The sequence below is a fragment of the Brassica napus genome, chromosome A6 (assembly GCF_020379485.1).
Source record: "Brassica napus cultivar Da-Ae chromosome A6, Da-Ae, whole genome shotgun sequence".
NCBI lineage: Eukaryota > Viridiplantae > Streptophyta > Magnoliopsida > Brassicales > Brassicaceae > Brassica > Brassica napus.
In genome coordinates this window covers 3249244-3262660 of record NC_063439.1, presented here as the reverse complement: position 1 = coordinate 3262660, position 13417 = coordinate 3249244, and the positions used below count along the sequence as shown (strand labels likewise).

The 13417-nt window shown below is 37.8% G+C and overlaps 4 protein-coding genes and 1 pseudogene across 5 annotated transcripts; 2 read left to right on the top strand and 3 right to left on the bottom strand.

Moving 5' to 3' along the window:
• Positions 1-113: 113 nt before the first annotated feature.
• LOC106346340 (photosystem I subunit O) lies at positions 114-959 on the top strand. The gene is made up of 3 exons (XM_013785634.3): positions 114-319; positions 410-482; positions 569-959. Exons 1-3 carry the CDS (start codon positions 232-234, stop codon positions 843-845), a joined length of 438 nt encoding a protein of 145 aa, XP_013641088.1. The 5' UTR covers positions 114-231; the 3' UTR covers positions 846-959.
• A 19-nt stretch (positions 960-978) lies between these two features.
• LOC106346339 (mRNA-decapping enzyme-like protein) lies at positions 979-3422 on the bottom strand. Its single transcript, XM_013785633.3, has 8 exons — positions 3102-3422; positions 2981-3021; positions 2858-2907; positions 2538-2682; positions 2271-2327; positions 2025-2139; positions 1332-1793; positions 979-1264 (listed from the first exon to the last, which is right to left on the bottom strand). Exons 1-8 carry the CDS (start codon positions 3261-3263, stop codon positions 1208-1210), a joined length of 1089 nt encoding a protein of 362 aa, XP_013641087.1. The 5' UTR covers positions 3264-3422; the 3' UTR covers positions 979-1207.
• Positions 3423-3939: 517 nt separating this feature from the next.
• On the bottom strand, positions 3940-5864 carry LOC106351193 (annotated as a pseudogene).
• Positions 5865-6101: 237 nt separating this feature from the next.
• LOC106346341 (transmembrane 9 superfamily member 5) lies at positions 6102-9268 on the top strand. Of its 2 annotated transcripts, none has more exons than XM_013785636.3 (8): positions 6102-6269; positions 6428-6575; positions 6971-7011; positions 7171-7762; positions 7851-7979; positions 8130-8286; positions 8355-8842; positions 8908-9268. In XM_013785636.3, exons 2-8 carry the CDS (start codon positions 6445-6447, stop codon positions 9122-9124), a joined length of 1755 nt encoding a protein of 584 aa, XP_013641090.2. In that variant the 5' UTR covers positions 6102-6269; positions 6428-6444; the 3' UTR covers positions 9125-9268. The 2 variants fall into 2 exon arrangements, with proteins under 2 accessions (XP_013641090.2, XP_013641089.2); XM_013785635.3 differs by having other exon boundaries at positions 7848-7979.
• On the bottom strand, positions 9238-11586 carry LOC106346342 (rho GTPase-activating protein 5-like). Its single transcript, XM_013785638.3, has 4 exons — positions 11144-11586; positions 10430-10670; positions 10121-10351; positions 9238-9900 (listed from the first exon to the last, which is right to left on the bottom strand). The coding sequence occupies exons 1-4, from the start codon at positions 11266-11268 to the stop codon at positions 9409-9411; spliced, it is 1089 nt and encodes a 362-aa protein (XP_013641092.2). The 5' UTR covers positions 11269-11586; the 3' UTR covers positions 9238-9408.
• Positions 11587-13417: the final 1831 nt, after the last annotated feature.

Genomic DNA, 13417 nt, shown 5'->3' with positions numbered 1-13417 from the left:
TGATTTAGTTATAACTTTATGATTTAATCACATATTAAAAAGAAAAATTTAGAGAAGGATTTTTTTTTAAAGACACTTATTAATCTACCTTATCCAAGAACTAGACCCACAATAGTGAGGTGTCACAAAGCTATTGATTGTAACACATACTTGTAATCTCTTCCTACGTCCACAAAATCAAAATCTATTTACAAAGAGGATCGGTTTGGGAGATAGAAACACAGAAGAAAAATGGCAGCAACATTTGCAACACCATCGACGGTTGTAGGTCTCGGAGGATCATCTGTTTCTCCCATCAACACCAAAGCCCTCTCTTCATGTACTCTTTTTCTTTCTTTTGATCATCTGATTCGTTGAACTAAAACATTATAATATTCATTGATTTGTAATTTTCTGGTTATGTTTTAAGCCTTTCTAAAGCCAACAACAAGAGCAAAGAACCCTCTGAGAGTCGCCGGGGCATCCGGAGGAAGATTCACTTGGTGGGTTACTCTTTGACTTGTTCTCTAAGATATTCATTAGGGTATATTCTCTAATAATGATTTTACTTGTGTGACAAATGAAAAAGCTTTGAGAGCAACTGGTTGAGGAGAGATTTGAACGTGGTGGGGTTCGGGCTGATCGGATGGCTAGCTCCGTCGAGTATTCCGGCGATAAATGGGAAGAGCCTGACGGGTCTCTTCTTCGAGAGCATAGGAACTGAGCTCGCTCACTTCCCAACTCCTCCAGCTCTCACGTCACAGTTCTGGTTGTGGTTGGTTACATGGCACTTAGGCCTCTTCATCTGCCTCACCTTCGGACAAATCGGATTTAAAGGCAGGACCGAGGATTACTTCCAGAAATAAATCATTCCTCTTGTTGTACCATATCTTTCTTTGTGCTATATTTGATGTTTCAGTCAATGTCGAGAAGTGTTTCTTAATGATCTTGATTATAAGATTATCTAAACTTGGAGATGATTGGATAAACTCATCAAGATTTCAAACTCTAAATGCGTAAAGATTTGCGAAAACAATCAAAACGTACTGTAACATCGTATGTACGAAAATAACTTTTAAGTTTAACAGAAAGACGTTCATGCAAGTTTAAAGAGAGAGGGAGGATAACACTTTGGCTAGAAGAATGTTCGAAAGTAGAACAAAACTACGTTTTAACTACATATCTTACATCAAAACCCCCCACGCGTAGACGACGATCCTCCCCAGCTTCACGGTTGATGTGCATTTTGTAAAGCTCGGGTCACCATGTCGATGAATTCATTCTCCTGTCAAAAGCAACTCGTTAGGTTTGGGCAGCAGCTCAAGTCAAGTGAATATTGTAAGCGAACTAACCTGGACCAGGGCCAAAAGGGCTTCTTTGACTTTGTCTCTATTGATAACCGGGCCACTGTGTGCAGGAGCGAGTGATGCTGGTGGAGTTGGTGGTGGGAAAGGCTGGAGCATCGGAGTACCATATGGGCGCTGCTGGTGAGTCGCATTAGTAGTGGGCATAGATGAACCAGGAATGAGGTGTGGTTGTGCCATCATCCGAGGGGGCCCAAAGAACGATGACGGCGTCACCAGATCCGTGTGAACATTGGACTTATTGCTGATAAGATCAGGATTGTTGTCAAAGAGAGGCATCATAGGAGAGGAGGATTGCAGAGGCGGTGGTGATAATATCTGTGGAGGTGCAGCTGTCGCTGCAGGAGGGGCAAGGGTGGGTTGGTGAGGTTGCATTGGAATTGGTGATGGTTGTTGGTACGGTGGTCCACTTGTCTGTCCACTTGAAGTGTTCCCAAGAGCCATCGCTGACTGTAGTCAAGCCAACAACATTATTGAGAAATTCAGTCTTACACTCTGAGGAGTTCAAAGTAAGAAAACCAAATGGCTTGTGCCCCACCCAGAACCTAAACTATACCGACTACTAAGCTAAAGATAATTCAATAATCTAGAACTGATAGAAAGCCCTCCTGCCGTTAGTCTTATATGACGCTATCATGATGATGAAGGTAACAATGTGTATCAAAAGCCTTAGAGACTTACACTGAAGAAGTTGACAAAAGCAGGATCATTAGGGGCAACCCTAGCAGTGGAAGATGGCTCAAGAGGACCATCCATAACTGCCATTGTAGGCACAGCTTCCAATTCCTCAAACTCGCTGCAGAGTACAGAGAAAATTTGAACTCAATTTAACATATAAGAAAGATACAATCTGAAAACGTGATGTAGATTATTTATCAAAGCTTCTGGCTCATGTAAAAACACATCCTATAACATGAAGATCTTTACCTTTTCGAAGATGACGTATTGGGCTTCTGGTTTGCCTTGGAATAAGCGCTAAGTAATCTGTCATGCCAAGGAAACCATTAGGAGAAGGATACAACGAATTATAGAAACAAATAAATAGAATAATACTGAGCATCTTCAAGAAAATAACATGTTTGCCAGCGAGAATCTACTGACGATCAGTCAATAAATATTATGCATGATCAAACACTTGAGACTACGTGTATTTATGGATCGAGGTGATAGTATGCAGTAGTAAATTGTATTCACCTGTCGAAAAGATGAGCAACCTCCTCACATTCACGTTTGTTGTAGAACCAAATGCCATTAACTTCTTGAGATGCATTACGGTAAAGCAAATAAGGACCTTGCACTTCATACTCAAAATCTCCCAGCAGATCCTCCACCAGATTATCTTCCCACACAAATACACTCATGATTACTAATAGTAACTCCATAATCAAAAAAAAAATACCAACCAATTTTTACTGAGGATCTAAACCTTCCCTAATCCTAATCCTAATCCTAATCCCTTAGTAAATGTCACAGATCACTACTCATCAATGAGAGAAGGAATCAAAAGCAAATACCTGTGTTCCGACGATTCATAACGATAAACTGAAATCGAGGTTGTTTATTTCTGGAAAATGGATCAATCATTATGTTAATAAGATTGTAGTTTAACAGAGATTGTTGAAGAAGACCTTACTTACCTTTTGACAACAAACAAAGATCCTTCAACATCCTTACGACTCTGATTGCAAAAAAAAACAGATCAGCTGGTAGCAAAGGAAACGTTTCATACGAATGATTGATTGATAGCAAGCAACTCACCCATTGACTGATCTCGATGTTGAATTCATAGAAAGTGACGTGAGCGGCTGTGATGAGGATTTCCTCGATGAAAGGATCGAGACGCTGGAGGACTGTGAGATTGAGGAGCCGCGTACTGTTCTGATCCATATTTGGTGGGATCAGCTTCCCGTTCTGAGACATCTTTTTCTAAATCTGGGGGAAGAGATGGTTCGATCTGGTTTAGCTCGAATAGGAAGAACCCTAGGGGATTCTGATTTACGCAAAGCTCAGATTTGGGGGTTGGAGAAGAAAGCGGGGCGAGAGGTATTGGAACTCACGAGATCACTTTCGCTTGGGAAAAGAAAGGATATGGGTGTTTGGTAATAGTTTAAGGCCTTTTGTATTGGGCTTGGGCTTTGTATGGGCCCAGACGCCATCTCCATCAGGGTATAAATTTTTGATAAATTAATTTATAGCAAAACCTATGTATTAGTACTTCCAAGATGTCCTAAAATTTTTAAAATCTACTCTACGATGTTTTAAAGAATTTTAATGTTTCAATATATAAAATATTTTCATTTTTCTAAATAATTTTTTGCTTTATTAAAAACTATATAACCAACCATATTTGATAATCTATTTTGTAATTGGTTAAATGACATTAATTTATAATTTTAATGATATTTTTTAGATAAAAAGATGATTTTCTTAGTATGCTTGTTTTTACCTGAACATTTTATATTTAAAAATGGAGAGAACATATTTTTCTGAAAAAAAAATTTGTAAAGTTTAAAACATAATGAAAGCATATCTGGAGTGATATGCAGTGGCATATAATTTTTTTAGTTTAGAAATTCTTTGTTTGATGAATATTCATGAACAAGTAATTCAAGCTAATATATAAGCTAAAAAATCCATCAAACAAAGTCACTCCAACACACTTCTTAACTATATGTCTGAATTTAAAAACAAAAGTGCAAGTGTATCTAGCCACCATTGAAGCAGCTGCGAGAGCTCAGAAGATTCTTTGAGGTGGTCCCATTGTGCTCTTGAGGTACAAACACCTCACCTACAAGTTAATCACGAGTCACGACTAGGGATGTTGTCATGGGCAAAAAAACCCGGCCCGGCCCGAACCCAAACTAAACCCGCCCAGAAAATACCCTAAACTATAAAACCCGAAAAAAACCCGGTACTATTAGGGTAACCCGCGAAAAACCCTAGAACTTTAGGGTTACCCAAGGGTACCCGAAAAAACCCTTTTTTGAGTTTTGTGGTTTTTTAGTTAAAGTTTTATAGTTTTAACTTAAATTTATATGTATTGAATATTTAATTTTAATCATGTTTTGTATTAAATTTGATTAATTTTCAATTATCAAATTTATTTTCTGTATAAAGTAACAAATAAAATTTTCATCATTCATAATTTTCAATTTGCAAATTTATACTATATCCATAATGTAAGTAAATAAATAAGTTATAGAGAGTGCAAAATTTAATAGTGGGCATTGTATGTTTTGATTTATACATCTAATTTTTGATTTCAATCATTTAAATCCTTAAAAATTAGGGTAAAAGTCGTCCTTTCAATTATATTTTTTTTTTTAAAAACCCATAGGGTACCCGAAACCCGATAGGGTAAAACCCGAACGGGTAATTTATAAATCAAGACCCGCCCAAAATAAACCCGCGAATTTTGAAAACTGAATATACGGGTTTTGGTTTTTAAATTCCAACCGGGTTTAGGGTACCCTATGGGTAAAAACCCATTGTTAACATCCCTAGTCACGACGCAGCAGATAGAAACAAGTTAAGATAATGAAGAAAAGGAACAGTATAAAAGAAAGTAAGAAGTGGAGATTCTCAGTACATACATTTTGCCAGTTCTTCTTCAAGAAAAGAGACAAGGAAGTTAACACTCATCTGAACATTCTGAAAAATCTGCTTCTCCTCCATGGAGAGGTTACCAACAGCAACACCCATGCACAGAACCTTCTTCAGCTGAAACTTGACAGTAGCCTTAGTTTCATTCACCTTCCCCTCCAGCGATTCCTGGTGACTAACAAGCGTCGGGAACTTGCCTGCCTTGTTGAGACCAGGACCAAGAAGACGAGGAATCTGCTTAATGACAGACTCCGAGGCCAAGAAGGCGTGGTACTTCTTGGCAAGCTTTTTGACTAGCTTCTTGTTCTTGTTGAGCTTTTTGAGAGACTCCACGTCCATATAGTCTAGCCCCATTTTCTCAGCCTCCTCGACGTGCTGAGCGTCTCCGAGCATGCAGATCTTCATCTTGGGACGTGGAATGTGAGGTAGTTTGACGGAGCCGCTGAAACGCTTGTCCTTTTGAGGGTCATAGTTCTTGAGACCAATCTGGAGCTCGAGAGTCTCAACGAAGTTGCGTTTCTTATCTTCGGATTTGCCTCTGATAATCTGATTACAGTTATGGCTTCTTTAACGGCCTCACTCTGAAGCTTACTGTAATCCAGTAAGGACAGAACCATTAATCAAACAGACAACAGTGACACAAGTAAAGTTCGAACAAACCAAACTGTAACCAGTGTCTCAACTTATCTAAATACACCAAAGCCATTAGCAGGCTAATATAAACCTTAATCAAACGCATTTTATCTAATTGGTCACCCAAAATAGCCTAAAGGAAGAAGGAGAGTTAAATTCAAACAACTGTGAATGTAGAGATGTAGTCAGGTACCTCATTTTGAGCTTGTCTCAAAGATCTGATCCTACAAACAAACAAATGACAAATGAAATAATAAAAAACTGAAACAAAAAATAGCTCAAGAAAACAAGTATAATAAACTAAACGAAGAAGATTAAAGCTACAAGTGAGGCAGTCGTTACCTGAATGATGAGACTGAATAACTAAGAAAATGCGATAAACCCAAAACACAATTGGGCCTGTAATAAGATAAAGAAAAGCCCAAATCGCAACCGAGGTAAACCAAACTGAACCGAATAGCTTTGTAACGTGATTGGTCTATTAACTTTATAACCAGAAACTAAACCGAGCTGATTGACCAAAAAAAAAAAAAAAAAACTAAACCGAACTGTTTTGTAACCTTCTTCTCTCGTCCGGGTTAAGTTCATCGAAGATGTCTTTTTCACCGTCGTGGGGGGAGTTTCTGATCATGGTCTAGTCTAAGACACTCAAGTCATCTAGCTTCAGCTGATCAATTCATCCCAATTCAGGTTTGACTTTGTACTTCGACGACGTCGTTTCGTGTTTATATCTGTTCTGTCTCGTTTTGCTTCAGCTCATGTCAGATTAGAACATGGTATGATTGTTAAATAGAAGATGTATGTTTCTGGAGCTCCTCTTGCTCATATCTATTCATTTGTGAAAGCAGCTCAAGAGTGCCACATCATGGGGCAGTTTCTGCTGCAAGCTCTGCTCGCATTGACCTTCTGGATCGGATCAGGCTCCTCGACTCGATACAATGCCGGCGATCATGTCCCTTTGTTCGTCAACAAAGTGGGTCCTCTCCACAATCCAAGGTGCTTTTTTGAATCTCTTTGTCTAGCTTCATTCACCCCCTTGAGGTTTTTTAATTCAAAAATCTTACATTTGCTAGGTGGGTTTTTAGATTCCAAATGAGTTAGTAGCCTCAGAGAGGAAGAGATCTTTTGTTTAGATTGAATTGTGGATAGAGATCTAAGTTAGAGAATGTGTAAGCTATGTGCAGGGCCGGTCTTGAGATTCTGGGGGCCTGTGAGACAGTGTCTTATTTTTTTATCAGTTTAGGGGCTTAAAATTTATTTTTGGGGGCTTATGTCTATGTAATTTTTTTCAAAAATTTCGGGGGCGTTGCAAATGTTTCACATAGCATTGTTCGGCCATGGCTATGTGTTTTGACTTAAAACTTGTTTATCTGGTTTTGCTTTGATTGCAGTGAGACCTATCAGTACTATGATTTGCCCTTCTGTCGTCCAGGTTAGGCTTTCTCAATACAAACTCAATCTCATCAGTTTAGTTCAACATTGGAATTTAAACATGATAAAGTTTATGCCTTTCTGTGGCTCCATCTTTACTTAGAAATGTGTATGTGTGACTCCTGAGGTTTGATTCAAGGTTGTTTTGTGTTTTTGGTAGAGCCTGTGATTGAGAAACAGGAAACTCTTGGGGAAGTTCTTAATGGTGACAGATTAATGAGCTCTTTATATGAGCTGAAATTTAAGGAGGACAAAACTCATTCCGTATTGTGCCACAAGAGATTAACCTCCAGTGAGATCGCCAGGTTCAGAGACACTATTGCTCAAGATTTCTACTTTCAAATGTATTACGATGATCTTCCCTTGTGGGGGTTTGTTGGGAAAGTAGAGAGAGATTATTCTGTTCATGGTGGGGAGGAGAATGCTAAGTATTATATATTCAGTCACTTGAAGTTTAATGTTCTTTACAACGCAGATGAGGTTATTGGAATAAACAGTTTTAGCGATCCGAGTTACCTGGTTGATATATCAGAGAACGCTGAGATTGATGTTCAGTTCACATACTCGGTTTCTTGGAATCTGACTTCAGAACGGTCTGAGACGAGAATGAATAAGTACTCTCAGGCGTCGCTTCATCCTATCAGCAAGAAGATTCATTATTTCTCGTTTCTTAACTCGATAAGCGTTGTTGTTTTGGTTGTTGGACTTCTTTCTCTGCTCTTCATGCGCCATCTCAAGAATGAACTAAGAAGGTGACAGTTTTTTTCTTAGGAGACTATTCTTGTTTTTAGTTTAAATTTAAATTTTTGGAGTTAACTTCTCTTTCATGTCTTTCAGTAGCTCAAACGGAGATGAAGAAGACAAAAGGGAAGTTGGTTGGAAACTCATACAAAGTGATGTCTTTAGATGTCCTCAGAACATCTCCTTGCTTTGTGCCTTCTTAGGAGCTGGTGCTCAGTTTCTAATCCTGTAAGCTTCTAAAATTCCATTATTGCCATTATACTAGCCGTTCTCTGTTTGTTCCCTAAAGAAAGTAATACATAAAAGTGATGTTATCACACTTTTCTTGCATACAACTGTTCTTCTTAATATTGTTCCATGTCTCTGACTTGTTTACAGGATCATTGCTCTATTTGCATTGGCCTTCACCGGTTTTCTATACCCATACAACAGCGGAACGCTGCTCACTTCTCTTGTCATCGTGTATACTCTAACATCAGTAGTGGCTGGTTACACAACTGCTTCTTTCCATAGCCATTTCGAGGGAGCCAAACAGGTGAATTGACTTTTCAAGTGCCTTCTATTATTGTTGGCATAACCTTAAACATCTGAGCATTGTTTCAGAGAAGGAGTGTTCGTCTCGCTGGGATCATCTACACGGTTCCTTTCTTCATAATAGTTTCGATCCTCAACACTGTGGCAATAACATACGGAGCAACGGCTGCACTCCCCTTTGGCACAATAGTCGTCATCATACTTATCTACACTCTTTTGAATATCCCATTTCTCATGTTGGGAGGAGTTTTAGGTAACCGTTTCGGATTATCAGAGTTCCAACCTCCTTCTGCTATTAAAAGAAACCCCAGAGAGATTCCAACACAGAACTGGTATCGGAGAAAGCTGTACCAGATGTTTCTTGGAGGCCTTGTGCCTTTCAGTGCAGTTGCTCTTGAGTGGCACCAACTCTACGCAACCTTGTGGGGGTTCAAAATATACACCTCCCCTGGGATAATGCTTTTCGCGTTCATTGTGCTCATCTTGTTGAGTGCGAGTGTTGGTGTTATCTTGACTTACATTCAGCTATCCGGTGAGGATCATGAGTGGTGGTGGAGGTATGTATTCTTTTACTGAACTGCATTCTTTTCCTTTCAGGATCATCATTTGATTTTGTGTGCAGATCGTTCTCGTGCGGAGGCTTCGCGGCGATCTTCATGTATGGGTATGGAGTATTCTTCTATCTGAGGTCTGACATGACTGGGCTTCTGCAGTTGAGCTTCTACTTGGGATACACTGCTTTGTTCTGTTATGCTTTCTTCTTGGTTCTTGGAACCATAAGTTTCTTGGCTTCTTGGATGTTTATTCGCCATATCTACCGTTCTGTCAAGCTCGAATAAACCGCCAAGAACCAAGGGGTACTCTTCTAAGTGATCATCTTTGTATCTGTTTAGATTATCTGATGAACTAAGTTAGCAACTGTATCTTTTTTGATATGACCACATGTTTCTACTAAGGAATGAAAGTGATGTTTCTTGCTTTAAGTTTTATACTTTTCATAACATAGAGTTAGTCTCATATCATACCACCATTCAACAACAAACTAACATTACTTAGAAGTTACATAATGCAATAATAAGATAAAAGCAATCCAAACACAAATACTTTAAAAAAAACATCAACTTCACTTGTTTCCTATGTGGTCTGGATTGCAAATGAGTGGCTGCACAACTCCATCAACTCCCTTTGAATCAGATGTAATAGATCCATCATACGCACTCTTCATGCTCTCCGACTTGTGGTCATCAGCAACCACTCTTGTTATCTGCAATGCTTCTTCCTCAATTATGTACACGCCATCTCCATCTTGCTCTTCTTCTTCTTCTTCTTCTTCTTCTTCTTCTTCTTCTTTGTCTACTTCCTTCTCGCCACCTTCCGCTTCACTGTCTACTTCCTCAATTATGTACACGCCATCTCCATCTCCATCTCCTTCTTCCTCCTCTTCATCTTCTTCTTCATTGTCTACTTCCTTCTCGCCGTCTTCGGCTTCATTGCTAGATCTTGTATCAACTGGGGGAGAAGTGACTTCCCTTTCTCTCAGGGCTTTCTCTGTGAGGCACTTCAGCAGCTTCATCACTTGGACCGCATACATCAATGCGGTTAACTGGTCTTTCATCTACACACAAGAGCCAACACATTTCACAATACAAAATCAACTACTTAAACTCCAAGTTATCATAACAAAGGAACCTCAAAAGTAGCAGAATCATGCTAGGCTATATAACAACCAAATAGCTCTCTAGACAATGTGCTTTGAGACTTATAACAGAGGCTTGTTGTAATATCATCTGTGCATTCTAATGTTGATAAGAAACCACTTTAATAAAGAAACTGACCTGAGACATGTTAGGGGCAAAGACTAAAGCAAGATTACGAGAGTTCATCTTGTTAACATTCTCAAACTGAACAACATCAGCCATGAGATTGATGGCCCAGTTGAGAAGAGAAGCTTCTGTCTGAGGTAATAGCCTCACAACCTTGATGAAATCCTCGTCTGATTCACATTGCAGTACTTGCTCAGATGGCAGAGGATCTAGCACTCCTCTAGGCAGCTCTCTGAACCAAGCCTGAACACACACACACATCATCACCATAAACTTCAAGTTCCAATTAGATTTTAAGGGTAAAGAATAAGAAGAAGAAACCTTTATAAGTCCAGCTAGACAATGAACATCGATCCCATCAGGAATCATCCCTTTATTAAGCTGCTCCCTTACATACTCTTCCTCGCTGTTCTCTCCTGTTATCCTGAATATTCCTTCTACCTTCAACCCTCCTTGATCATATAGCCTGCTCTGCAGTAGCAATAGTATTACAGGAACACAGTTCCCTCTCGAATCATATGATAACTGCATTGATTCTGTTGAAACTCCAAACACTGTTGCACTGTCACAACAAAACAAACATGACATGAAATTTTTTTTTTTTAATGAATGTAAAATCTATTCATTCATTAAATAAAATATTTTAAAATGACAAATTTATTTATACATTCATCTTTTTTTTTTCTAAATGAAAATTTTAAGTCCCTATTTTTTTAGTCCCTATTTTCATTAAAATCATACTCCCTCTGTTCTTTATAGATCCATTTTTTAGAAAAAAAAAATTGTTTAAAAAAAGATACATTTTTTACATTTTCAAGACATTAATTAATGAAAATTTGTACTTTTAAAAAAAATACAATTGTGTTTAATAAAATTTTATTGGTTAAAAGTTATTGGGAATAGTTAATTAAGAAAAAACAATGTATTGAAAAATATAATTTTAAATGTTTTTTTAATAAGTGTGAAAAGAACTATAACATGGATATTTTAGGAACGGAGAGAGTATGAAATACAAAAGAGAGAAGTCTCAAGAACCTTGCACTGGGAGCTTTCTTGGGGACATCAGGCTCAAACTCAGACGGAAGGCCAAGGAAGCCGTTGAAACGATCAAAGGTCACGTGAGCCACGTGTTGAACATCGGTTGGACCACCAATGTCCATGGTTCTCCACTCGTTTACTTCCTCCTCCGCCGTCGTGGGGAAACAACGAGACAGCTCCAGGACGACACGACCCACCGATAATAACCACCAAAGTTGGGGCTTGCGGTGCCTTCTCACTCTCTCTATCTCTCCTCGCAAGAAGGTTTGGGACTAAGAAATGGTCATGGCCGGCTGAAGATTGAGAAAAGATTTTTAAGATGGGAGGTAACACGTTACAAAAGTTATGTTGCGGAGATTGAGTGGTGATGAAGGAACAGGTTAGGAGGAAAGGTGTAACGTGGGAATCACTACGTTGTGTTCTGTTTCCTAAGTCTTTATAGCATCTGTCTCAAAACAATAAATAAAAGGTGATAAAACAATTAGAGTGGGTCTTACGTTCCCCAAGTGTTTGGTGATCTATATCTATTTCTTTTAGTTAAACGCGTATTAATCAAAATGAATGAGAAATCTGACCATAATCATTTCTCTTTTGACCACTACTTGGTTTAACATAGTTAAAAGTTAGAACTCTGTGTATTTTGATACGAAAACGTAAAGAAGAAAAAAGGGAAAAAGGAAAAAAAAACTCTTACTGGTTTACACAGCGTTGCCACCAACTTCATCAGTCGCTTTTAGCAAAAAAGAAAAAAAAAATTCATCAGTCGTCACTCGTCACAATGTATTTTTCTACCATTTTTGTATCGATTTTGTAGCTCTTTTTCTCTTTTTTGTACCTTTGTATAAAGCTGGGCCCAACTCTGCAATAGTGCTGGGCCTCAACCAAATTAAACAAAAGTTAGCCCAACAGTTTTTGGATCAAAATTTGAAGATCAAATACAAAAAGCACTTAGGCCCTACTCTACATAATATTGAGCCTCATCTAAACCCAACAAAAAGTAGCCAAACAGTATTTGAAAAAGAAACTGAAGATCAACTACAAGAAATAGAGGCCTTAAACACTAGTTTACTGGGTCAGGTTTGATTGCGCTGTTATCGAGTTAGAAATGTTTGCTACCTTCGTAAACACTTTTTTCTATGGAGTTTATATTAAAGTCTCAAAATATAGAAACATGTCATATTTTATTATACTAATGATTTCCAAGTATGTATACTATTGAATGGGAGAACTTCATATTCGAATTAGTAGACTAAATTATATCCCGTCGGAAAAAAATATTGTCGTCAACCACCAAATGTATACGCAAAAAATTCAACAATATGCATTATCTAGACGAGATTGTGATATTGGGCTGATGAGTTTGATAATCTAAACACTATCTCAATAGACAAACTAATGTTGACTTTATGTAATCTAAATCTAAACTTCGTTGAGGGATTACATTATGACACACATTAAAGAAGAAAGCAATGACAGGTTTATATTTGCGAAAGCTCATTGACTGCTGTTTACGAATCACATGTAACCATTTCTAATAGAGGAAAGGAATCTGAAATGTGGCATTGAGATTTAGGTGATGACAGACGGGGGGAGTTGATGTTGACCCATCAACAAAATTAAGGATAATACTAAACAAATCCAATTAAAATAACACTTGATAATTGAGCTGTTTATAATTGTCGATATTTTCATATGTTTATTTACGATTAATGCAAGATGGCCGATTAGTGTTATCTTATTGGTCGTCTACATAATTGTCATTATAATATAATGTGTATAATTTGGTTGAACTGGTAGAAGCGAAATAGTTTATTCAACTTAAATAAGGTAGGTTAACCGATTAGAGGAAGCTGTTCGATATTGAAGTTTACAAAACTATATGTTGAAAAGAAAGTAAGAACTACGCTTTGAGGAAATGGTCACGTATATAATATCACTCTCTGCTATATATATATATATATCAAAATAAGAAGACTATACACGTAGTCATATAATTATATTCATGCTATGGTTATCCCCCTCCATATCGCAAAGGTCATTTAACAAAAAGAGCTACGATTTCGATACAAAAACTAACTCGATTCTGTTATTTAGATAAACATGTCAACAAACATTCCTTATGACACAATATTACATTGTCTTCTCATGTGCAAAAACATGTTTAAAATGTACTTGTTATTACTAAATAGATGCAAAGTTTAACATTATATGATCTCTCATCTTGTATTATAATCACGTAACAACATCATTAGATCATCCGAATAAAATAAC